Here is a 26,589-nt window from a genome sequence, read left to right on the forward strand (position 1 = left end):
GTAAGTATATTTGAGAACTAGTTAAGTGAGGCAGAATATGGACTGTGTCAGGACAGTGCAGAAACAGAAATCCATGGTAAAACAGACAAATCTAATGGTATAACAAATTTCAATACATATTTKCTTACTGAATCTGTTGCTAGGTGGCTGTTGGAATTTGTGAATTCTGATACGAGCTCATCAGCGACTTCGTTGTATGAAGTTGTTCCTTTACGTTGAACTTTTTCACAAACTTTCATTGAAAAATGCCTCAGACCCTTCCCATTTTTATCTCCTTTCTTGCTTCTCTTACTGGAAAGAGAAAAGTATTATTTTAATACATTAAATGTTAATAAGCTACTTTGTTACACAGCAAAAGGTCTACCTTTTGCAACAGGAGTCTGGACTATCTAAATGAAAAACAAAACTTATTTTCATCAGTTTGTTGTTTCTTATAAGTTAGCAAAAAAGTGCACAATAGTCCCTTGCCCTTCCTTGACTATCTCTACATTGAGAGCATTTGAACATATGCTGCTGGAAAGATGCTTAAAATGGATTTGTAATTAATCTCCAGGTAGTCTCACAGAAGAACAACTGAAAAAAAGAGGAAAATCTCACAGGGTGCTTATGTGCCTGGAAGCCAGATTTATGGGGATCTCTCCTGTGTGTGCCTAAAACAGAAAGGTTCAGACATCCCTATTTTAAATACAGCAAGAGATACTAAACTTGGCCATTAGGGGAATTAAGGTGTGTCCATCACAGAATATATATATACATATACATAATAAAAAATATAATATATATATATCTATTCCCATTATAGAAAAGGTACAAGAATCTCTTTTGTGGGGAGTAAGTACATATGCACTGGTTTTAAGGTGCCAAATTAAGAACTGGCAAACTGTCAGGGTTATTTTCCATTCACCTGCTTCCAGAAAAGCAAGAGCTTAGGTAATGGTAACAGAAAAAAACCAGGAGCAGTTGGTTTTATCACACAAACTAGATCTGGATGTGTAATTCAACAGAAGTCTTTAGAAAGTTCAGCTGTGTTGTTTTGGGTTTGTTTTTTTCTTTTTTTTTTAAATTAGACTCATGATTTCATTTGGTAAAGTGTTTCAGGGAGAGCTGATATTTTATAGAAAAAGGCCCACTGTCATTAGTAAAAAGCTAAAGAAACTATTAAAAAACAAGAATGATTTTCAAAATTGTGAATGTATTTAAGAAAACAGAACACAGATAAAAGAAACAAAAAAGGGTAAAAAGGAACGCCAGAAGACAAAAAAAAAACCTCAATGGAGCTATCATGTGAGAAAGTGAAAACTGCTGAAAGTGGGAACAACTGGACACCTGTCCTTCTGAAGGGTAAATCTGAAGTAAACCAGGTATGACTCTATACATAAAATATATGTTCAGTAACACTCACCTTTCTGAAAAATCTGACTCTATAATTTCTTGAGTCCGTTTTCGCTCCCTAAGACAAGATAATTCAAACTTAAGTTGAAAATAACATTTTATAGACTACTAAAATCACTGTATATGGGGCCTAGGTGGTTCTAGTGTTTGCTCTTACATGTTTACTGAAAGGGAAAATACAACACAGAGCTTGACAAAATTTGAGGGAAGTTAGGAGTTGTGGAGGAAGCTGTCAGAGCTCACTGCCAGACAAATTCTATTCCCAATTTTACCATGCTTTGCCCATATGAATTCAGGAAGTCACTTCATCTGGAACTATAGGAAGTGCTGCATGAGCTAGATGACCAGAGTCCATCAAAAATTAGAAGCTGGGCTCCTTTAAAAATTCCTATTTAAAATTCCTCCATGTGGAAGAAAAATGTCTTTAAAGAGTGCATAAGATATAGCCTATATTTTCAAGCCAGTGAATATTCTGAAATCTTTAAACAAAACCCTAAGGTAAAACACTGAACATGTTCCTTTTAGAACTGATGCATACAGAGCTGAAGAGAGAGACTCTGAAGAAGCAGCTGCCATGAATTTTGTACAGGAGCAGCTGTCTGCAATCACTGGCCATTCCTTATCATCCCATTTATTCCCCACAGCATGCAGGCCACAGGAGCTGCTTTCCAGCCCTGCTTTTCGTGCTGCAGCTGGCTCAAGTCACACTGCCCAAGAGCTGTGCTGAGCTAGGGGATGTTTCCCTGTRCTTTCCATAACAAGGCTTCCAGCACAGACTTACACAGCTAAAGACACAACACTGCTGTGAAAGCTGAAGGAAAATGATGGGTTTGAACACCTGTGCTTGAAAGCCAGCACACATTTGTTTGTGCAGTCCAGAATGCACAAGCAGGCCTCTCCCTCAGCAGCAGTGGGATTTCTGTCCATGGTGCTTAGCTGGGGGCTGAGCAGCTGGGACTGGTGGGGGCTGCGTGAAATGGCAGTGAGTGGAGAGAGAGCTGTGCCCKGCTCTGTACACCAGGCTGCCACAGCCCTGGGAATAAATGTGCTCCTCTCACTTGATCTTGGAAATAATTTGGAATCTGTGGAGTAAACAATGGGTAAAGCAAGCAGTCTTCTGAACTGTCTTCAGCAAGGTCTTGCCACCTCAATTCTGCAATACTATAGACCCTTCCTCGGCTGTGTTCTTGAGATGAAAGTATGACCTATTGAATGAACTGCTGCACAGATCACTACTGACTGGTCTGTCTGCAGTTATCTCAATCCTTTTAATGGGTTAAGCAAGAGCTAAGGTTCATTGGAAACCCTGTGTCTCGACTTCAACAGTACACAAACAGAAAGATAGTGCTTCTTGGTGGTGGTGGTTGATAAACTACAACAAGGCTGCTCTGGCAATCCCCATCACCTTGAGAAAACGAGGGGTGTTCATTCTTTGGTTTAGCAAGCTGTGACCAGACAGTAGAGTTTGTCCCTCTTCTGGATTCTGAAACGTCTGTCTGACCTCCACATTTCACAACATTCGCAGAAACAAAGTAATCTTTGACAACTCCTTTTTAAAATAAAATCAGAACTAAGTGCATTCAAAAGGTATTTCAGGAAATGAACAGACACTCAGCAAAAAAATTAAGCTCAAAAACTGCTTGGCTGGGCCTGCAGTTTATCAGCTCTATGGGGTGGAGTAGTGTAATTGGGAAGTACAATCTGTGACACTCCTTGCTTACAGAGTAAAATGGGGAAAGTCAGCACACAAACRCTGCACTCTCGTTTCTGCTCTTTCCTAGATGCTCCATTTCCACCTTTAGTGTTGAAAAGGCAATACTGACAYTCATCACTAATTAGAAAAATTAATGTAAATGCAGAAATAAATTACTTTTTTCAAAGGCAAAGCACTGCATCTCTGTTTTGAGACACCTAATCTCAGCAGTACTGGTATTAAAACAAAATGCCAAGAAACACTGTAAAGACCAGATTTAACTAGAAGAAGGAAAGCAGGTCATGTTTGGCTGGAGCACCTCAGAACCCCACAAAACTTGTTGTTAATGTAGAATAGTCATAAAAATACCACACTGATTATATTCAAAATTATCCATTAGAGTTTATTCTTGAAGGCCTGTGTGTGTTTTTGACAGTCTCTCCCCTCTGTAGGCACCTGCTGTTGTGCTCAATAGCAGTGCTACATGGATATACAATGAACTTACAGAAAAAAAGGCTTCTTTTAACAGGAGTTGTGACTGTCCTTTCACAAAGAAACAGACACTGCTAGAAACCACAATTAAAGCAGACACTGAAGTGACTGGTGCTTATAATYTGTGTTCACCTGCTCTACACATCAGAAGTGCCTCCCAGTTTGAAAAGCACATGCTATACTCCTCTTAGTTGTGCAAGAACTAGAAACTGCAGGTCAATATTTAGATTCAACAGTATGAATAATGGAAAAGATCAGAACACATCCTCAGACATCTCCAAATAAGACAAAATCTTACCCTGGGACCCAGCCAGAAGCTTCTGTTATGTGTGTCTGTGTGACCATYGTTGGAGTTGGGTTGTATGGACTTCCAATCAGAACGCTGCCTGAACTGGTCAGTCTTTGTGGTGTGCTTATGATCTGTAAAATTTTGCAATAAAAAACACAGCTCTCTTAAGAAAATAGAGGTTACTACAGCCCAAAATTCATAGTAAGCATTGCACTAAGAAAAGTAACAATTAATTCTGTACCAGAAGCAGTCACAATATAAAGAAGAGATGGCATCAGAAGATCTTCATACAGCAAAGTACATTACAGTACTGCTAAGTTTTCTATTAATTGTACCATATTGCTGTATTATTCATATGGACATAAACTAGACAAATAATTCTAAATAAGTATATACAACATATATATATATATATATATATATATATATATATGTACAGCAAGTGTATATGTATATACAAACTACTGATAAGTGTATATAATTTGTTTGGTATCCATCAATATTGTTTAAACAAGTAGAAAAATAGTATGTGAAGAATTGCCCAAGCTCATTGAGTGAGCATTACTTCACATCCCTCCTGGTACTACATCATGACTACATACATGTCTTTTTTGTCTTAAAGATATAAATTTATTTCACTTATTGTTTGCAAATGTACAGCTTGACAGAACCAAGTGAAAAGAGAATTTTAMAGAAACCAAAGCAGATACAGGTTATGTATTTCCTGGTTGATACTGGAGAAGCAAAGGCACCTGGCTTTACACACCACAGGCAGGCACAGGAAAGGTGTCACTTCTGTCACCTGATTGCCCTCTGGCCTGGAGGCAGAAACGTATCAAGGGCTGAGCTTGGTGAAAGGAGCGCGGGTGTGGCCGGTAGGTGACAGTCGGCACCGGCGGTGAGTGACACGCGGCCAGCTCGGCTCGCGCCGCCATCTAGCGGCACCCGGCCGCTCCTGCACCCGCCCCGACCGAGCCCGMACCGCACAGCCACGCATCCGCCGCGGCACAGACCTGTCCCACGGCACCCTGGAGCCTGTGAGCTGTTTGAAGGGCCCGCAGTGGTTAAATAAAGCCTAAATAAATAAATACATAAAGCAGCGTGTTGCTGACACAGGTAGATGCCGAGGGAGTGCTATCATTGCCACTACTGACAGATCATGTGCTTTTAAACAGTCTGGCACAACACAGCTCTACACTGGGTCTCTTAGAAGGCCTGCACTAATGGCTATTTAATGATAAGATATTTTCTGAATAAAATCTATCCTTGCAAAGCAGCATAATAAAAGAATARAAGAATAAAAATGTGTCTCACATCACATAGTAGCTTTTGTAACTTCTACTTGCTACAGAACCTAAAATGCAAGTAGTGCTCACTTAAACCAAAAGCAGGGCTTGACAAGTCAGTCGTACGAGTAGGAACTGCAGTAAGTGTCTCTTCTCACTGTTATGGGCTATTTATTGCACTCCCAGGACACATCCTCAGTGGCAGAACTGTTCCAGTGTGGTGCCACAGGGCACACGCTGGAGTGAGACGTGCATCAGYGCTGACGCACTGAGCTGTTCCTGGCAGGCAGCCCCTGGCCAGTGCTGGGGGGACAGCTCTGCAAGCAGGGAGTGCCACAGGGGTGGCTGTGATGTGTATACCCCTCTGCCCAGCCGGGACAGACCCCCTGAAGAACAGCAGCAACTGTTCATGTGAAAAAAGCACAACACAATTTTTATAAAACACATCAAATGGTTCTGTACTCAGGCTAAGTGCTTGGCAAGAAGGTATCAGGTTACTGGAAACTGTTCACAGTATCACCTACTTAGCTCTCTGGCCACCAGAAAACCTAACTTTTTTTTCAAAACTAGATCTGAAATCCCTGGAATATAAATATACAGTTATTGTTGACAGGAAAAAGAGTTTTAAGAAGAGTAGTTTCAACAAGTTAAATTTCTACCAATACATCCAAGACAATCTGTCAATGCCTGACATTATTGGTGAGAACATGACACAAAACATTCACAGAGTATCAATAATGAGATTTTTTTTTTTTGTTTTTTCTCAATACAATTTTCAGTAACAGTTAAACTTCAGCTGGTAAAGCTGTTTCAATTTCCAGTCAAAGCCAGAATGACAGATACCCCCTAAGGGCACATAGGAGAGCATGGTTGGGAGTGGCAGTTCCAGCATGCCAGTCCTGATGGGCCCYCACATCACCACCCTTCCATCCAGGGGCTCTTTGTGGCTGAGGCAGGAAGCAGCAAGTTCCTCGCACGTTCCTGTCTTACACCACCAGGAAGCCACAGCCAGTTACACAAGCTGGCATTACTGGAATTGAAAAACTTACCATTTGGGGTCCAACATTCACATTGATTGGTCCCAAGGTTTTTGGCAAAATCTTAGTCGGAGAGTTGGTACTGGAAACTGGCAATGTGATTACTGAAATRTTACCTAAAAAGAGTGGTAAAAACAGAGTTTTAAATTACTTCCCTAGTAACCTGTGAAAAACACTGGCAAATTCTCACACCACTTTAACACTTTGGAATCAGGTTAGCTTTGTTGTCTCATTCGCTGTAAASACACCCTCAATCTAACAACCTCCAGACCTCCCAGCAGATATTACAAGGACACCTCACAAAGCTGCATATTCACTATTTTACYTTTAAAATTCAATATATTTTATTTCCAGAAACAATTTATTCTTGCTTAAGACAAAGAGCACACAGCCTGACATTCCTCAGCATTTGAAGTGAAAATTAATGAGAATACTTCTAAAAGAAGYCAACATACAAATCCTATTTATAAGCATAATCACACGTACAAAATAYGCACTATAAACCTTCATAACCAYCCATAACCATTCATCATCTGACTAYGCTGGAGCATTCAAYAGACATCGCTGATGTAAGACAACCACAGCCCACCACCGTACAGATGGAGTAAGTGATGCCTTTACAGTAACTCACCTAAAGTCACAAAGCAGGCAGCTGGATGGCACAGTAAAGCCACCCATGCTCTCTCTAGCCCAGTGTGTTCTCATCCCAAGATGTTCAGCACCTTTGTGATCCCAAACTGCTTATAGATCTCAGTCATCCTGCCTTCACACAGAGAAGTACAACTCTGTTGAGAGCCCCAAAATACTGCCGCTCCTCCTCTATCACAAACTGCATCTTGTGTCTCGCTGATTTGGACCTAATGTTTAAATAAAAACTGTTGCAGCACCACTGCTACCACTGCTAACACTTGAGTGTTCAAACGATTGGGCACAAACCTCTCAAAGCCCTTAGCACACTGGCTTATCCACAAACACCGTGGGGGCAGCAGCTCCTTCCTCTGTGGCAGCTTCAAAGCAGGAGAGCTGGGAACTGATCAAACACCGGGCCCATTCCTACACACAGCATGGTGGGGCTGGAGGCAGAACCAAAAGAAAAGCTGCCACTGCCTGGTAATCCAGAGTCAGCCTGGGTCTAGCTGGGATCATGAGGACAAGGATTGGTTCCTGGAGAGCTGCTAAGGTTCCCTTGCACTACAGACAGCAGCTGAAGGCATCTGAGGTGACACATCCCTTCAGAGCAGCACAGAGAACAGCMCTCCTCCTACAGGAGCCAGCCAACACTCAGCTTAGCCCACATGGCCCAAGCTGACTCAGTGGTGTTACACATCCCTGCTCCCCTGCCTTTTCTCACATCACCTGTTCATCTCCACTGCCCAATTTTCATTTCTCACTTGGTTCTGAATCATGATCTGTGTTTTACATTTTATTTTATTATATCTATGCTTTCCATGAGGCAACTGAAAAATCATTAACTCAACAAAGTAACTTCCCTGCAACAGGAAGCAGAAGTAACACAACTGAGAGCAAAAGGATCTTCTGTAGTTATGGCACAAAAGTAGAAAAGATACAGATTTGTGCTAAGTCCCACCTTTGTAAGAAACATTCAGCAGATATATGAGAAATACAAACAAATTGAGACTAGGATGTTCTCATGTTCTGTGTAAATTCTTTTGGCATCTAGAGTAATACTACTACTTAGTAATAATTTTCCTAAAGGCAGATCTGTATCTGAAACATCTTCCAAAGCAGCTTGCTTCCGTACTCAAAAAAATGAGTAAATTACTCAGTCACGTAAACTTACACAGAAAAACAAATAAAAACCTCCCACACTTGCAAGCCCACTCCCCCCAGTAAATTCTTGCTGTTATGAAACATCTTTTGTGAGGTAGTGCCAGAGAGCACAAGACAGTAATTCATGATTTACATACACTGTGTTCCCATTTTGAGCTCAAAATAGTTCTCTCACTTGTCAGTTTTACTTTTGCTAGAGGATTTTGCCCAGGATTTCCCAAGCTGTGCCAGCATATTCCATCAAAAGCCAGTCTCTCCCCTCATTGCAGACTGTTGCCATCAATGACGTGCCACTTCCCAGTACTGCCGTAGGAATTTTCTTCTTTTCTGCTGCAGCTGAATCTTTTGACCCCATTATCTCTAAGAACAGCTCTCACCCTATTTCCCCTTGTCTCTTTTCTTAGCAGGGAAAAGAAATAAATTACTTTCTCTGGTGCTGACGGTATAAGGTCACATGGCCAAGTGCAGTAAAATTGTGAAATGTCGGTTTTGGCTCCCAGCTCTTTTACCACAGGGCTACAGCACAAAGTTGTCTCCACCTACACCTCCCAGCCTGCAAGAGGCACTGGGCCACCACATTTCCCAGTGCCGCAGCAGACATGTGGGACTCACAGCACTGGACAATGAGCACAACAGCACAGTCAATGCACACAGTCACCCACGACATCCATCACAGGGCACAGATTGTTTTTTTCTCAGCATGTGCCATGCAGACTGGTATCCATGTTATCCATTTGATCCAGCTCCACCTGCAATAGCTTTCAACATTTGTATGGATGTACTTCTCTCACACATATGCAGACCCATGGCCAGAGCCATACAAACCCTGCAGATTTACTGTTGCAGCCCAGGAAAAAACACTAATAAGTAGCTACTGCTGCACTGTGCCTTCAYTTACAAGGTTCCCTGCATAAATGTACATGGGCACCATTGGAGCAATCTCAGTAAATTCAAATGACTTGATCTTTATTTAAAAAAGACAAGTTGCTTACATATGGTGTGTTTAAATGTCTTTTTGGCYAGAGTTACTACCAATAAAAAAGATTTTCATCTTCTAAACACTACACAAATGCCTCATTTGGCAGCAGCATAGTCAAAACGATCTCAAGAGTTGACCAAGTTTTGAAAGAAATGTTTCCCTGCCCTTGCTCCTGATTTTCTTCATTGGCAAATACAAATATGTGACTCTGTAGATTTTTAATTACAGGTAGGATGAAAAAGAACCAGTTTGTTTTTATGAGTGAGGTATTTCTCATCCATAGTGGACAGAAAGAAAGAGCAACCAATTTTTTCACTGTAGGACATTATTCTATGTTTGTCAGCAGTTGAAAAAATAGTAAGCAGAAAGTGTTATCAGTTGCAAATTTCTTTTTCTCAAAATAGCATAATGGTCCAGATACTCATGTAACCTCAATTGCTCCAAATATTATTATTATATCATTATAGTGTTGTATTATGATATTTAGGAGAAAGTAGATGCCACAAAACATTCAACAGATTTCTGTATTTAACTGAAAGCACAAATATCATCGAAGTAACTAAATATACTATCACAAAGCAACTGTAAAGAATTTAAACACAACCAAATTCTAAATAAATGCCAAGTCTTAATAACACCCATCATTGGGGGACAAAAAAAGATTACACTGATTTATGTCCCAGGGCACAACAGCAGTGAGTACAGTGATAAGCTGCACACAATGAGACCCATCAGCCTCCGAGTCACGGTAATCTCACTGCATGGAGGGAAAAGGTCAGCACAGATGGATCAAACTCGAATGATTTGTATAATAATACTCAATTCTTATATAAATGTTTCTCAGCAGTACTTTCAAGGCACAAAGGAGGTCAGTGTCATTATTCCCATTTACCTATGGAAAACCAAGCACATGGGAAAGAAACCCACTTAAAACTCTCATCAAGAGGCTTTAGCTGCAATACACAAAAAGCCATCCCAAACTGAGCCTTCTTGGCACTGAAACAAATTCAAAATAAAAATCTGCCAGTGGACATATGTCTGTTTCTCTCAGAACAAAAGCTCTTTGCTTCTACATAAATTATTTTTGCATCCTTCAGTCACCACTATTGTTGCTTCTCAGGGAGAGAAACCAGTGTTGCTATTATTTTATATTTTAAAAACCCATAATTGCTACATAACTATTATTCTTCCTGGCATTTGTGCAGTAATTTTACTTGCATGCACAAAGAAAAATTCAATTTAAATTATCTTCAGCTTCAAGCAGTCACAGATAAAGTTATTCATGTTTATATACATGTATTCTAACATGCACACACTAACCTGCTCACAAGACTCACTCAAAATCATTATGTGCCACCCAAAATAGCCTAATTTCACATAAACAACATGCASTCCTATACAAAGCTAAAGAGATTTTAGTGATTTTTTTTTCCTGTATAACTAAATCTGTTAGGTCCATAGCTTAGTTGGAAAGATAATCAGAAACAATGTCAACTGGATAATCTATAGAATCTGTCACAGCCAGTTTGAAGGAGACCATGGSTGATGGGGAGCGCAGCCCAACCAGCTGGGGTTACACACAATACATACATCAACAAAAAAAGCCTTTGAATTTTCAAACAAAACACCAGGGAAGTGTTGGTAATTTCAATTTCATATTCAGAGCTCTAAACAAATGTCTACTTTTTAAAAGAGTCTCARTGAACAGCCATTTTTAGTATTACAGCTTATGGCTTGACTGGGATGGCAAAAACCCCAGTTCAGAGCTGTGAAATATCAGCAGTCCATTAGGGTACTTTGCAATAACATATGTGATGTGTTCTCAGGGTCCTCTATTACTCTAAGACATTGACTGATCTCCAAGATTAGTATTATAAAAGCATATAGAAAAACTGAATTATTATAACATTAATAGTACACAAGTATTTTCTTGGTGCGTTTCTTTGCTCACTGCAGAAAATCACTGAGCTACAAACCTAACTTTAAAAATTCCACAGTCTGTAGAAGCACATACAAATCTATAAATAAAACAATAAAATGGCACTGACGGTTTTTCAGTGTAATTCAGGCTTACACTGACCAGTACAGTTTCAGTGTTTTACTGTTTAATTTGACACAAATCTACAGGAGTTAACAGCTATATGAATCTGAAAGTGCCAGACACAGGCCTACGGATAACTGCTTCTGGTGTCTTGGTCATTTAGCAGATCTCTTCAAGCATACAATGAAGTTTTTAAAACACCAGCCCTGTCAGGACTTAGTAAAAAATAGGCACTGTGTAATAAAAAGAGGGATTGACATAAAATTAATTGCGAAGTTGTATTAAAAGTGAAGATTCCCAGCCAAAGCAAGCTTTCTGCAATCATGATATGATTAATGACTCCTCCCTCATGGAGCTTGTTGCAAGATTGGTGCTCTATGGTTGGACTCCCTTTTCCCTCCACAGCAATAAACAGAGAACACGTAAACTCATAGAAACTGGAAACAGAGTAATAAAAAAGTATAAACCAAGGACAGTAGGACTCCTCAAAAATATTGTGTGAGTTTCCATTTATACATACTAAGATAAGTATCCTGTGCCTATGGCCCCAGCAGCAGATGTGCCCAGTCCCACGCACCCTAGGGCAGCCTCTCCCAGGATGCCAGGTGTCACCCTGCATCCACACTGGTACCCCAGCAYATAACCAGGCTGTTCCATCAGCCAGTCCCACTCTGCTGCGCAGCCACAGCAGCAGCACCCACAAACTGAAGGGGCTGATAATGACTCATTGACCACTAACATGAGTTTTCAAGCAATATCTGATTGCAAAGCYTGATTTAGCATAGGGTTTCATACCCAGGCAACTCTAACTGATCAGGGAGCCTTGGGACTCTCTAAGACAGCACAGAACCCTGAAAGCTCCATGGGCATGCACAGGGGGCAGGGAGGTGGTTTTATGGGGCTAGTGGTAACACAGACACGCCCTCTGCTTGGAATCGCTGGAAAAAATACTCAATTTTCCATTTTTGTAATAGATATGACCACGATTACAAAACTTCCAACATGTAATTTAGTGACTGGGATGGACTGTCTCCCAAACAGACTGAATTTTAAATCCTCCTGGATCCTCCACCTGCAACTTTTTAACATGAACTCTAGAGCACACCTGGTTTAATTCATCATAGTTTGCACTAATTACCCCAAACCCATAGTACAGCTGCCACTATCCAACTCATTCACAAACCTAATTACACCTGCTTAAGGGACTAACCTGAACTATTACACTGAATCATTTTAACAGAATGTGCAAACTCCACAGACATTTTGCCACTTAAACCAGGATTTTGCCTGAATGATGGATRGAGTTCCTTAGTTCCTGTAAATTAACCTTACTGGGCACCAAAGKTCTGTTGACACCCAGGAGCATATCAGTCTCATTAGCATGGATCATAGCAGGAGTCTCTCCCAACAGGCACAGTCCATGATGGAAAACTGAGAATACCTGATATATACATACAGATCTATCTACGCCCAAGGCTACAAACATCCCTCTCTGTTCTCCAAAATTTGAGAGGAAGCATCTCTTTTCCATTCAACAACCCAAGAATATTCATTCACTAAACAATGAGATCCAGAGCAATTTTTTTTTCTGTCTGGGAGAATTRAAATGTGGGTCTCCTACAGGAATAATTTTAATTACTAGTAATTTCAGGTAAGGAAAAGAAGCATGGCCAGCCYAGCCTGCGACAGCTGAACAATTTTGACTGTAACAATAAGAATCTACTACGTCAAAGACTAAGGGAAAAGGACTTTCAGAAAGGAGATATCCTGACTACTAAAATATTTCACCCAGTGGTGGTCCTTGCACAAGCAGTCCCTGACATTAGGTGAGTACCCTGGCCATCAGTCAAAAGCCATCTGCATGTGGCATTCCCTCTAASTGCCAATGAGTATTCATTTCAAGCAGAAGAAACAAGCTCTTTTTTTAGCCAGAAGAGAGCCTTTTACCTATGAGTTAAAGGCAACAAATGTAGGGAAATGAACTCTCTGATGAACAGGAATTGTTCACTAAACGATGTAAACAACATTTGAGTTAATGCGCTGCTGAGCATGGTGAAATTTCTTCTAAGGAGACATAGGAAAAAATCTGGTTTCTTTCAGAATTAGGCAGCAAGTCTTTTTATGAGGATTACAATTTGGATGTAATCATCACATTTTAAACATCAAATTCCTTAGTCAATTTGAATTGCATTTAGATACACTGGGTACCAGAAATGCTATTTTTCCCCCAGACATCATCTACACAAGGAATAAAAACATAAATATTGACAGTATTCTAAAAAATCCAAATTAAAAAAAAAAAAAAAAAAAAAAAAAAAAAAAAAAAAACAAAAAAAAAAACCTGCAGCAGGAAGATGACAATATTCACCAATAAACACAAGGAACAAGTACTAATAAGAAACTGAACCCCCAGATAAACCAAACAACCTGTCAACCTATTTAGAAACATTCAGATTTAAAAATCAACAGAAGGGACACAGCAGTACTGTAAGACTTACAGATTAGATTGCAGTCTTGAGCATTAACCTTTCCTGAAAACAGAGAAACACCCAGAGGCTGTGCATGGACCCTAAAAGTAAAGGACTCTAAAGGTAATGGTGGGAAAGATAAATGGAGCCTGATCAAACACACACTGCAACAGCAGCAACAGAGTAATTCCCTCACACAGTTCAGGGGAAAAACTCACAGAGAAAACAGATTTTGAAAATGAAGCCTGTGAATGGAAGAAAAACAGAGAAAGCCATTTAAGAGTGCAAGGGTCAAGTGATCAGCTATTTTGATTAGGCATTTTTAGTGAGACAAAGATAGAAAGTTTCCCCAACATAACGATTATCTCATGGTGGTAAAGCTGTGAAAGGAGATTGCAGTCTCTGTGTGAGAAAAGAAATAGGAACAGCTGACTTGGTGTATCAAGACATCCTCCTTCAGTTTGAAACAGCATCCTCAAAGATCCAGGCTGCTGYTACCAGGCAAAGTGACAGGCCAGTGGGCTTACCTAGAGCAGTCCAGTATTTTTCATAATTAAACTCAGTAAACCCAGATTTTCACAACAGATTTCATAGAATAATAAAAAATCAGGGTTCATTAACAAAAAGGAAGACATTTTGAAAGGATTTTTCCATGTGCTCAAGGTTTAGCACTGGAACTTGAAGTGTTCCATTAATGCAATACTGTTTGTGCTAAAGGCAAATAATAARTAAACCCATACCACAATTACCTTTTTGAAAAGAAAAAAAAAAGGAAACTTTTCTAAGCAAAAGTTTCTAGCATTTGTAATCTGATGCTTTCAAGAAGGTCCTCGTTACAGCAAATGGTCTCTCTCACTTGCTCTTGAACATATCACAAATCTATCATGCCTCCCTCTTAAGAATGCTATGAATGCACATTATAAATAGGTCCAGATATGTGGCAATAAATTACCTTTATTTTTACTATAGCAAATGATTTAACTGAAATAATAGATAAAAAGATTAAAATTGCCTTGATCATAAAGCTCACAAAGCCTATTAAGAGAYAGTGGATCTGAGTGCCTGTTTGGAGTTCCTTCCCCTCTCCTTAACTTCCAGTGTTCAACAATAAACATGCAAAAAGAYACATGTAAATGGTACTTTAGATTGAAAGTAAGAGATAGCTTGGATAATGGATGTATCTATACAAGTCTTCCCAGTGCTGGAAGTTAGGACTGTCTCTTTTGTCTTCTTTCTCTCAGGGAATTTTCTCCCATCTCTASCTAGGAGACAATAACGACCGATACTTAGGAGACAAAATGTGTAARGCACGGAGGAGAGGAAGTAGTGTAGTAGGAGAGTAGCTACTCTCTCATCTGAGGGATTTTCTCTTGGGAAGGGCAGAGATACCGTGAGATTTTGGACTGGGGGAAGCAGCTGGGTGCAGCTCCTAGCGCGCTCTCCTCTCAGTATCGGAGGCGGATGGTCAAGGTGTGGGGAGAATTTACCGCCACCGCTGGAGCCCAGCCCTGTACTGCTCCTTCTTTTGCTCATAAGAGCAGCCGTTCAAATGGGACCGTATCAACACCCCACTCAGTGGAAAAGGACCATCTACTCGGGTGCCTCAGTGGAAAAGGACCATCTACTCGGGTGCCTCAGGGGAAACCCCGGGACCCCAGCCCCTCAGCCTTCCCAGAGGGTGCCTCACTCGGCTGCGTGTGGCAGCTGCTGTGGAGAAGCCCGACTGCCCCCGTCCCGGGCTTTTTGGCTACATTCTAACCCAGCACGCAGTGTCCACCCGCCTGCCGCTACAGCTGCGGAGTTTCTGCTACCTTTCGCTGGCTACCCCGGCAGAGCCAGCCCCTGCCTTTCCAGCCGCTGCTCCGCGGGTACCGCTGAAGCTCGCTCCGCTRTCCCGAAGGGCACCGGGACCGACTGTCCCCCGTGGGTTTGCGGAGGAAGCCCCTTTGCCATCTCTTCGCCGGCGGCGCCCGCCATCGCCGCGTGAGGCAGACRCGGCTGAGCTCTCGCCACAGCGCCCCCTGGCGGCGCGGGGGAATCACCGCCCCCGCCCTGCCCGGCCGGGAGCCCCCAGCGCCCCCTGCCGGCCATGACCGTACAGGCCGTGACCTGTACCGGTTCTGACCGCACCGGCTGTCACGGGGTTTCTGCTTTTTCTTGCCTGTTGCTGCCCTTGCTGTTGTTTGTTTGTCTTGTTATATATATTAGTAATGAACTGTTATTCCTTTTTTGGAGGGAAGGGAGGTCAYATTTTCCATTCCAAGGGAGGTTCCCACCTTCCTTGGCAGACACCTGTCTTTCAAACAMAGAYACCCAGCTTTTATGGAATATTTGATTCTCTAAGAAGAGTAAGTCATTGTGAACAAGATGTTAAATCAACAATTTTTAATTATACTTCAAGGTTAAAAAAAAAATTAGATCATAAAATTTTATAAAATATTAAAAAATAGAGGTATCCATCATCYCAGAAGCAAAATCTGATAAAGAGTGGGATACAGGTCACCGGGATATTCCTAACAATAATGACCTATACTTTATAAAGTTATTCAGTTATTTTCTGCACAAATCAATTGCTTGTTTCAGAAATTATTTGAAAGCATTGCATTTAGTCTTTTTCCCTAGCGTCACAACACAACAATGACACACAAAGGGCAATTTACACATCAGTGTGCAATAAATAATTCTCAAAGGCCTACAACCAGTCTGTCGTGTTCTACTACGTTTAGGAAACTAGGAAGATAGTGTAGCTCCAGCCATTTTCTTTTTGGACAATCTCATTTTTTCACTCTCTTATGTTTGATGCCATGAGCCAAAAATCATCCTTCCTGATGCTGCTACATGCATTGGTTTATTGCAGTGGATAATAACAAAACAGTATTTACTTAGAAAGGTTGATTGAAATATTTCCTGAATTGCAAATCCTTGAGTTTTCTAGYACAGATAAGGGTTTTATTTTACTGGAAGACTGTATCTGGTATGACTGATTATAAATTGTTTTTGAGTCAAAAGGGATTAATCTAAAAGTGYTAAGATAAAACAGGAGAGAAGAAAGTATGATTATGATAGTAAATTGTGCAGAACATTTAAAAGTAAGATATCATGCGTAACCTTCTCTGCCATTTTKACYACTACAGTCAGGGAACTTTAAGGGTGGGCCAGAAATCAGGAAATTCAGCATATTACTCACCATCAAGGAATGAAAAAAGGGTATATTTYATTCTCTTATTATTTTTACTACATCTTCTTTTCCCCTCTGAAAATCTGAAGGTTTTCACATCTTTGCTACTGGCATTTACATGCCAGTAATAAAACCATTATCAGTGGGGATGTATGAAATWTATTTGGAACATTTAAATTCTGAGTAACCCAAATGCAAAACAACCATGTGCAGTAAATAAGTCTTGATGTATTGAATAGAATTCTCTTACCTTTTGTTGGACTCTGGTTCTGATCTATAAATCCCTTCAAGTCTCCATTTGTGGAAGTCACACCAACCTGAACAAAACATTTTTGAAGTCTTAAAATATGATAAACCTTTCTAACATGCAACTAACAATACTATGAAARCAACTTTCTGCATTATGAAACATCMTAATCCTAAGGACAGTAGAGGCTAACAAGAGCATGAGACTCAAGGCAAGGGATCCAGGACATTTCCTGCGTATATGTGACTTCTGCTAAAGAATTTGTTTTCAGCAAGTAATTTTTGTAGGGGAAAATCTGCACACAGTATTGCAACAGACTCTTGAAAACATTTCTGTTAAGATTTTTTCGCCATCAGGAGATGTATAAGATCAACCACTTCTGCAGTACTTTGATTGTAAAACACTGCCCAAATGAGCTCAGTTACGTGCTTCTGTAAACAAGCTCTTAGTGATGCTCACACAGTTCCTCAGTTTATCTCAAGCATTGTCAGTGCAGGACTTGCTCTTTCCTGCCTTTCCTGGCACACCCAGCTGTGTCCTACACTCTCAGATGCCTGGGCCGAGGCTGTTCCGAGATGTCCCATTTTCCCTGCCCATCCCTGGGCTCTCTCCCAGCAGGTGGCAGCGGTGCAGCAGCGATAAAGCGGGGCTGGGTRGGGCCTGAGCAGGAACGCCCCGATGGGAGAAAGGCAAAGGGAGGAAGACATGAAAACAAACACAAARCGTCTCCTATCACCACTTGCTACCAGATCAATAAGGAGAACAGCAATATTCTAGGGTTTTTCCCCCTGGGTGATTGGCAGGAGGAACGCCAACCAGGGTGGTAAGAGGCCACCATGGTTCCTTAYACTGCAAATGCATTCTTGAGGAGAWGTTTAACCCAGAGGTTGGCAAGGTTGGTAATTGCACAGTGTAAAGCACTGAAAGGCCCAGTCAAAGGGCAGAGGCAGCACTGCTGGATCACACCACTGCTACCCTCACAAAAACAACAGCATCAGCTTTTCCCCAGGACCCCGCCTGCCTCTGCTGCAAGTAGAACACCACAAATGGGAGAAATTTTAAATTCAGAGAAAGAACAGCGGTCCACAGGGMTAAATATAATGTTAGATTATGGGCCTCAACCCATTCCAAGAGAAGGGATAAGAGTTACAAGGAACATCTTCAAAACAGCACTGAAATTTGTTCACAATTGAATGTTYAGCTCTAGATTCACACATGTACATTTCCCTATTGATTCAGATCAGTGTTTTAATCAAAAACTGAAGATAATATACAAATGCAGCATCAGAATGAAAATTCTAACTTTACATTTAAGTCTCTGAAAGATTTAGAAGGAAATGCAACAAAGTACTTGAGGGTTTTTTTTTGTGTGTTATGTTGTACTTCAGTGATCCAAATGACACAAAATTACAGAATTTGTTTGCACAAAATACATTGTTTTATTACAATGGTCCTAGCAGCACATTCATGAAGAGCAACACTTTTCTCAACTTTAAAATCTTTGTATCTAAGTTTAGAAAAGCTTAAAAACTTGAATTTCATGAGAAATGTGGCAGATCTAAAGGAATGTGTTTACCTTGCAGAARAATGATCATTACTAAGCCCTCAGAAGAATCAATGTGTGATGCAACATTATGATACAGCAGCCCAAGACCTTTACAGAATTTCGTCTCAGTTTTCCAGAGGTCCCAGGCCACGTTGTTATCTGAGACAGAYCACACACTGCTTTTGGGAGTCTTGTACTGCAACAAGTCCTAAGCTGAAACCAGCAAAGAATCCAATGCTTAACTGGTGTGATYTGCTACTTTTTGTACCGCTCATGTGATATTTCTGCTTTATAACACTGGCCAAGAGTGTCTGGATYACTAGATACGTCAGGAGCTGGACTCCTGCTTCTGCCCATGTGCAGCATGAAGAATCCAGCCATGAAGGAAGATGAGGAAAGGACTTGGCATACCTTTGAGTACTATTAATTATCTCTGAGGTTTGTTTGCCTTTCCTATTAGGTGACAAAGTCACCAAACAGAGTGAGGGGAAAGAAAAAAAAAAAACCAAACAGTCACAACCAGAGGCTTGGATGGGGTCAACTGCCATGAGCAGCTCTCGTAGCTTGCCAGCCTCTCTACTGCTTGGCCAGGCAAATCTCTGATCAACTTCTGCAGTTAAACTTTCTTCCATGCTGACATGTTAAAGAAGAACTATTGCAGCAATTTAACTGCCCTTAGCTATGGCAAGACAGCCACCCTCTGAGAAGCAGTGACAACTTCACGAACAATCAAAACTAACAATCTTATTCAAAAAAATATGCTTAAATCATATTACTCATTTGTTTGAGTACTAAAACTAAAGTTTTGTTTGAGTAAACTAAACTAAAAGTAAGTTTACTATGAGCATTTGACAATTTTTTTTCTCAATTTGTTAATACTGTTTTGGTGTCTTTTTACCTGAAGGACGGATGGGAAAGGAGATACAAAACAGGCAAGAAAAACATATTTTAATCAYATAAGCAAAGAATTACATAACCCAATTGGACAGGGTGCTTTGAATTACATTTGGGCACAGTATATWTGGTAAGCACATAAATATCTAACTTTTAATCAACATTTTATTATTCATAGTTTCTTYGGTTGGATTAGTTTTCTAAGGAAGGTCAAATTACCCATAAACAATACTCCACAAGCAGATACCATAAAGTGTCCTGCATTTAAAGAAAATGAAGTAAACCCAGCCTGGATAATTTTCGCACCACATGCTCCAAAAGTTAGGAAGGAAAAACAGCGATGGGGGACGTTATTCACCTTGCACACACATTCTGGTAGGTGCATGAAGCACAAGCTTTCATGGAGAGAAGGTAGTTCAACACAGCTTCTTGCAAAATGAAAAGCCATTTCAGCCACAGCTCACTGCTCTTGGCTGTGATGCAGCAGGAGCACAGACATGCCCAGATGAGGGGCAGTGATTTCAGAACGCAGAGGTGGCTGCTTCCCTGTGCACAAAGGTTTGACAGAAGATATGTGCCCTTCAAGAGTTGCCTAGAAGATGCCCAGATTCKAGTACTTTAAAGTTTCCTTTCCTTGATGCTTCAACAGAAAGGAAAAAAAAGATGGCAATACTCTCACAGAGAAGCTCTCTCCCTCAGCTCACTCTGAAGATCACCAAACCATTTCTGACATTGTTAAGAACAGTAACCTTACATTTGAAAAATGATTTTGAGCTGCAGAAACTCACAGACATACTCAGAAGCTTATCCCTGYATTCTGTAAATTCAGAAGAATTATGGCCTTCTAACTGCTCACAAAAACCAGGGCTAACCCTATTGCCCTGAGTGTGCAATTCTGAGTAACCAAGAAACCAAGTAACCCAAAGAAGTGCYACCAATAAGGACAGAAAATATATGATCACCCCATGAATAGGTAAACATGAAAACTGAGTCTTATATTCATCTGCACTGCAGTAGCTGATTTTTTTTTAAATAAACCCATTAATATTAGGTTCCTGACTAGGCTTGCATGAGTTTGATATGCGAAAGTTTGAAGCATGCATACCAATTAAATATTTCTTCTATCAAGTAACCATAGCATTGTGCTGAAGTAAACAACAAAATCATATTTCTATATTCAGCACAAGAGTAGGTTGGCCAGACTGAATGTCACATCTGTCCTTGGATATTTTCAAAACCCAAAGCTCTAATGGAGCCCTGAAAAAATTGCCAAGCAACTGGTGCAGGATGCCCAGTGTCAAAGAGCTTTACACAAAGCACCAGAGTAGATGGCCTCCTGAAATCCCTTCCAAGCCATGCCACTCTGACTATTACACAACACTCCATGGATTTTATTGGGATTGATATTTATCCTTTGACTGCATCGAACAAAAGGTCAAAGCCACAAATGACCTGGATTTGTGCAGCTGTCCCACATACATCAGTAGCATTACTGATTTATACTAGAGTTGAATACGACCTATGAAATAATAAGCAAAGGACTTTGAATATACACATCAATTTATTTTGTGTCTTAGTAAGCTTGAATCAAAAAGTGAGATATAAGACACCTCAACACCTGGAGCTACACACCAAATGAAGCTATTAAAAAGCCAACAGAAGGACCCAGAATTTGAGAATTAATTTAACCAAACTATGCCTTTGGCACCAATCTAACCCAATATGCACAAAAGCTTTTGCAGTTCCTGAACAGAGCACCATCCTAGACTACCTGCACTYCTATCGTGGTGCACTTCAGTGGTGTTGGTTCGTAAACCTGCTCAGATTTTTAACTGGACTGAAGGTTCCCCTGTCAAAGGCAATCAACAGGCAAATTGCCCAGGGCCCAAAGTCRTACTCAATTCACTGATCACCAAGCTTAATCAGAACTGTTCTCTATACAAACTGTGTACCTCAGGAAGCACTGCTAATAAGCCAGAAAATTAAGGTCAGGACGTTAAGACATTTCATAAGCTTCCTCAGAACTCGGGATAGAGGAGTCAAATATAGAGCCTTGAGACACYGCTACAGGCTTGTTAATGAGCAAGCAAAGAAACAAGAAAGCATTCATTCTTCTAGAAACCAAAAGTGTGCCAACATTAGCAAAGAAGTATGCAGTCTTTCTATTATTTCTTGAGATTTGAGACTCAGATGTAGTAGAAGGGTTTTACAGCAGTGCAAAGGTGAAATGATTCAACAAAATGAACAGCTTTCAGGTAAGTTTGGAGCAATGTTAGATGAACCACAGACTCACAGAATATCTCACGTTGGAAGGGACCTGAAAGGATCAATTTAAAAACAGCATAAAACATTGCCTCAGTTACCAATCTGATCCACAGCTGAGTAAACTCCACATCCTTAAAGAGCTTCAAACCAGTTTAAATTTATCAAAATACTGCAGAAGATGATGGGGTACACATTCATGGTATACGAAAATCAGACAAGATTCTTGAATTTGACGGTCTTTGTGCTTGATTTCTTGTATTTGTCCATACAATTCTGAAAGCAAGAAGTGACTGGCAGAATCCCAGCATGAAAAGTAACAAATGTTGAAGAGTTATACTTACATTTTTTGCCGTCATGTCAGACAGTATTGCTTTATACTTCATAAAGCCATAAGATATMCCTTTTCATCTTCACAGAATCTTTAAAATGAACATTCTGTAAGAAAGTTAATGAAATACCTTAGTTGAAACCCAAGCTTTCAATAAAGGAATCATCACAACAGTCAGGTTCTGCACAGATACTAAAAATGTACATTGTTTGGAACAGGCAGAGATGAAATCCTAGATATAAAGGCCTAAATTACATAAAGGCCTGACTACATTAAWGTGCTAGTAAACCATGTAATATCATCACTAAAGTTTTGAATTAAAACCATGCAATCTTCTGCATCTTTATTACACCATCATGAAACAGTTACTCCAGCATGTGAACACCAAACAATTCTACTAAGACATTCTCCTGTGAAATTTTGGTTTCACCACAAAACATCCAAGAAAACAGTAAGAATTTTCCTCTGGTTTCAGAGAAGATACTACAAAGAGGTATCTATTTCCATCTTGGGAAGTGGGCYACTGGATCTGGGAATAATTCTGAAACCTGAAGCCATAAAGCAACAGAGGGTCATGGCAAAGGGCAAATACTGAATTATTGCAATGCATCTTAAAATTATAATCTTTGTGCTTGTTCTTTTTCCACATTTCTTACCCTTCCAGACGACCTCTCCAAATGTATCATCTGGAGCTCTGGCCAAAATTCATGCTGCAGTCTGACCTCCCCCTTTTTCTTTAAGAGGCTTTACAAGTAATTTACTCAAATAGCATGTAGTTAAGGAGACATTTACTAAACAGTTTAAACTCATTTACAGATAAGCAAACTAGGCTCATCTTTGACAAGTTATTTGCTGTCAAGCTAAGTGATCCAGAAGGTATTGTCCAGAAACTATTACAGTCCTTTGCGACAATGCTCTTCAGCCAGTATGAACAGTTGGTATTCTTCCAGCTTTATGAACACATTTTGTCAAGCCCGAGAAGCCAGACTTTGTGACCCCACCATCTGCCATGACCTCTTGTCAGGTTCACACAAAAGAACCGACACAGATGGCCTCAAAATGGAGATTCTCTTCATCCCCAATTGCTGCATGTGCTTGTACCACACAGACAGAAAAACATAAAACTCAACCTTTCCGTTCTTTAGCTACTTTCTACTGAAATGAAGCTGCATAGACAGGTTCAGAGCCCAAATCATGAAAGAGACAAAGATTGCTTTACCTGAACTATGTTTGTCCCTTCATAAACTGAGTCTTAGTTTATAATCCACTCCCATAATTTTGCCTTTTGGTCATATGTACAGAACCAACCAAACTGACACCATAAACTCAAGAGTTGTAGCTTCTTCTAGAACCACATCTGTGCTAAAGTTTTGGTGATACTGAAGCTGAACCCCAGCTCAGCAAACAGTGCAAACCAGAAAATAGTTATCTGCAGAATAACATTACATTCCTTATGCTTATTTTCTATCTATTGTTCAAAGTCTTATTTTTAAATTACCCCTATAAGAAAACATAACAGCCTGTTCTCTGCTTTACCAAATTTACCCTGGTTTCCCTTCTAAAATTTTTATCAGTACTTCAAATCACATCTTCACATAGACCAGCACTGTGTAAAGATCCTCCTCGGCAYCAGTGCCCAGTTCCCAACAGAAAGTGCCATTTATGTAAGTATTACATCAGTACTAAATATCTACAAATGAAGACAACTATTGGACAATCACCTAAACTGTTATGATTCAAAGTCTTTATGAAACACATTAAAAAAAGATATATTTTAGTATACTAGAATGATTTTTATCMTCACTAAGGAGCGCTTTTTTCATTTACTTGATAAACAGTATTGCAAAATGAAAATTATTCCAGGTAACTGGGTCAGCTTAGAGGAAATCGTGATCAGTTTCAAGAAAAAGAAACTTGTATAACACCAGCCTTTCCACAAGAAAGYAAGTAATTCACACTCTTCATACCCCTCTCCATAGTATTAACTTTCAAGCTATGGTATTACAAGACTGATTTCAGAAGACAGCAGTAACAAAAAGACTCCTTATTAATCAGTACAGGCTCAGTTTTAAATCACTAATTTATGCACAGCATCTACAYGGCTTAGACCACCTGTTACACATATGCTGCTTCAGTGAATCTCAGTTTTCAGACCAGTAAAACTTCAAAATTATTATTTCTGAYTTATCAGAAATCCACCTGCTCCAAGGAAGTGTCTCTCCATCTTGCTTCTCAAAACCATTCCAGTATCTTACCCCTCCTTGAAGAGATTTAAAAAAACAGTTTTAGTGAAAATATCTGTATGTACTAGTCAGATTAATTTCTTGGTATACTACAAAATARAAATATAACTTTCTTATCAAATTTGTGAAATTTAAATTACAGATTTTGCATCCCTGGAGGCAGATTCCACTGATTTGTCAACTTTTCTCCTGAGTTTTCTTCAGATTWCTTAGTCGCAGTTTTATCCTTTATGTATGTAGACAAGAAATTAATGTATCCTACAAACTTCAGAAGACAGGAATACCATCTAATATCCAGCATGTCACTCAATGAAGCTCTTCAAAAAAGCCAACCAGGGTGTGAGTTCAACAAGTCACACACACAGGATTGGAAATAAGTCACCACCTTCAGCTATCCCATGGTAATATTTATTTTGAAAATAATGTTAGAAAATAGSTCTTAGGAAGCATTTGAAAGGAACTCCCACCATTATGTGTATGATGAAGGTCTGGCCGGTACAGCAATTTATTTTTCCAGCTTTTACTGTGAGCAGCTGTATGCCTTAAAAAAAAAGTCATAGCAGATAATAGACAAGTGATTAGAGAGACTAAGCAAARGGAATCTAAGCAACTGGTCCACTGAATGATATTCATTTTAGCAAAATAATTTGAGAAGAGTAGTCAGTTTAAAAGCTTTCTTGTTTAAGCACTTTTATTTAACTTAAAAGGCTGTAGCCTATGAATCAGAAGTATAGAAGCTCTCCCAACTATATGACACAAAGGAAATGAGGATGACTGCTTTAAACCAAGATGCAAATGAAAGATAAAACTACCTGAACCTAATTTGAAAGCGAAGATCTCATCTTGTAGTTATGATTGAGCWAAATGCCAATGTATCATCAGAAGAAATTAACTGACACTTCCTGACAACAGCAGTAATTATGACTCAAGTTTACATAGTATGAAGAATCTGGAAAAACAGATGAGGCCTTCTTGCAAGTTCAGTGAGTATAAACTGTAGCAMTTCAGCTCTGTAAGGAAGAACCACCAACCTGMATTTGCCTCAGGGCAAATGTCCCCTTAAGGTCTTCATGCAGCAAACACTGAGGCAACAAATGAATTGGATGCCATACAGCAGTCATGGACTTGAATCCAAATGCTACATCCCCATTACTGCCACCATTTGGCGTATTTACTCTCACTGTTCTATTTATTATATGACTACCAAGGTATATATTATATGACTATTACATGTTGTACATGAYAAGAAAAAGCACTATGGATGAAGGCTGCTGAACATGTTGAACCCCAGGGATGAAGACAGGTCTGGGCGGGTCTACAAGTGAGAACAACACACAACAGGGGAAGAAAATCCAAACCTGGATTCAAACTCTCTCCTAAGCTGAAAGTGCTCAAAGTCTCCATTCATTTAACTGGACTGCTGACCCTCAAGTTCTGCTGTTTATCCTGACAGTGCTGAGCCCCCAGYTCCAGCAACCTGGAACTAGATGCTCCTTCCCTCAAGAGACTCAGTTTCTTAAGCATGTTCTTAGACTTCTCAATGCCAGTACCAGCAGTAACCTACATGTCTAAGAAAAGGAGCCGCACTCATGGCTTATTTAAAAATCAATGAAACATGTCTCTTATTGTCCAAATGAGGAGAACTTTACATTAAACACACGGAATGACTGCCGAGCATTTGAACCTTTGAAGGCTCTTTTAATTCCCCAAACCAGCTTACTGTCATTACAGATAAAGGACACAGGACCTGACATAGGAACAGTGGGTAACATTTATGSAGCACTTAAAGCACTATCTTTCTGAGATTTATAAACAACTTGTATCACCACAGATAAATTTGGAATTAACCCAAATTTAGTTGCAGGGTTTTTGTGAGTACACAATTTATTCTATAAGCTTGTTTTTGGTTCTCTCACTAGGTTTCTAGCCCATAGCTGACTACTATAYAGGGCACAACATTTGGGAGTCTGTKGCTTCAGTGGAAAGAGGCAGGTACAACTTCCTTTCACAGCAAACAGTACACCACATTTCCACAAACACATTTTTGCCTTAAGAAATTTCATTTTCACAATGGRTTGACATTTGAAAAAAATTTAATTATCTATGTGATGACTAAAATGCTTTGGTAAGATGGTCTTTGTGCATTGCCAAGAATACACTGGCTCCTCTCTCAATTAAGCTCAGCAGAAAACAGCATCTTYTTTACTRCTGAGACTTCACACCAGCTTCTTGCTACCACCAGCTCATACACTTTATGATACATCAGAGAGTGCTCCAGATATTAATCTGGTTTTGTAATGAGTTTTAATTTTGAAATTTAAAAATGTCCAGAATTATCAGTGCACTGACAAATACATGGAACAGTTTAACTACATTTGCTGAGATATACTTTTGTCTACACATCACAGCTGGWAGGATCT

General features: G+C 39.9%; 1 protein-coding gene across 6 annotated transcripts in view; it reads right to left on the reverse strand.

The window, feature by feature from the left end:
- TFDP2 (transcription factor Dp-2) overlaps window positions 1–26,589 on the reverse strand; it is a 51,411-nt gene that overhangs the window by 14,959 nt on the left and 9,863 nt on the right. For 5 of the 6 annotated variants that reach the window (XM_057366944.1, XM_057366943.1, XM_057366945.1 and 2 more), the window contains 6 exons: window positions 21,940–22,033; window positions 16,897–16,963; window positions 6,202–6,305; window positions 3,876–3,997; window positions 1,403–1,450; window positions 129–291 (listed from right to left, as the gene is read on the reverse strand). In XM_057366944.1, coding sequence (XP_057222927.1) covers window positions 129–291; window positions 1,403–1,450; window positions 3,876–3,997; window positions 6,202–6,305; window positions 16,897–16,963; window positions 21,940–21,981 — 546 coding nt within the window. In that variant the 5' untranslated portion in view covers window positions 21,982–22,033. The remainder of the gene's footprint in view (window positions 1–128; window positions 292–1,402; window positions 1,451–3,875; window positions 3,998–6,201; window positions 6,306–16,896; window positions 16,964–21,939; window positions 22,034–26,589) is intronic. The other variant, XM_057366946.1, reaches the window with a different exon arrangement.

The sequence above is a fragment of the Malurus melanocephalus genome, unplaced genomic scaffold, assembly GCF_030028575.1.
Source record: "Malurus melanocephalus ecotype Western Australia unplaced genomic scaffold, MMel_1.1 scaffold_73, whole genome shotgun sequence".
NCBI classification, from domain to species: Eukaryota; Metazoa; Chordata; class Aves; order Passeriformes; family Maluridae; genus Malurus; species Malurus melanocephalus.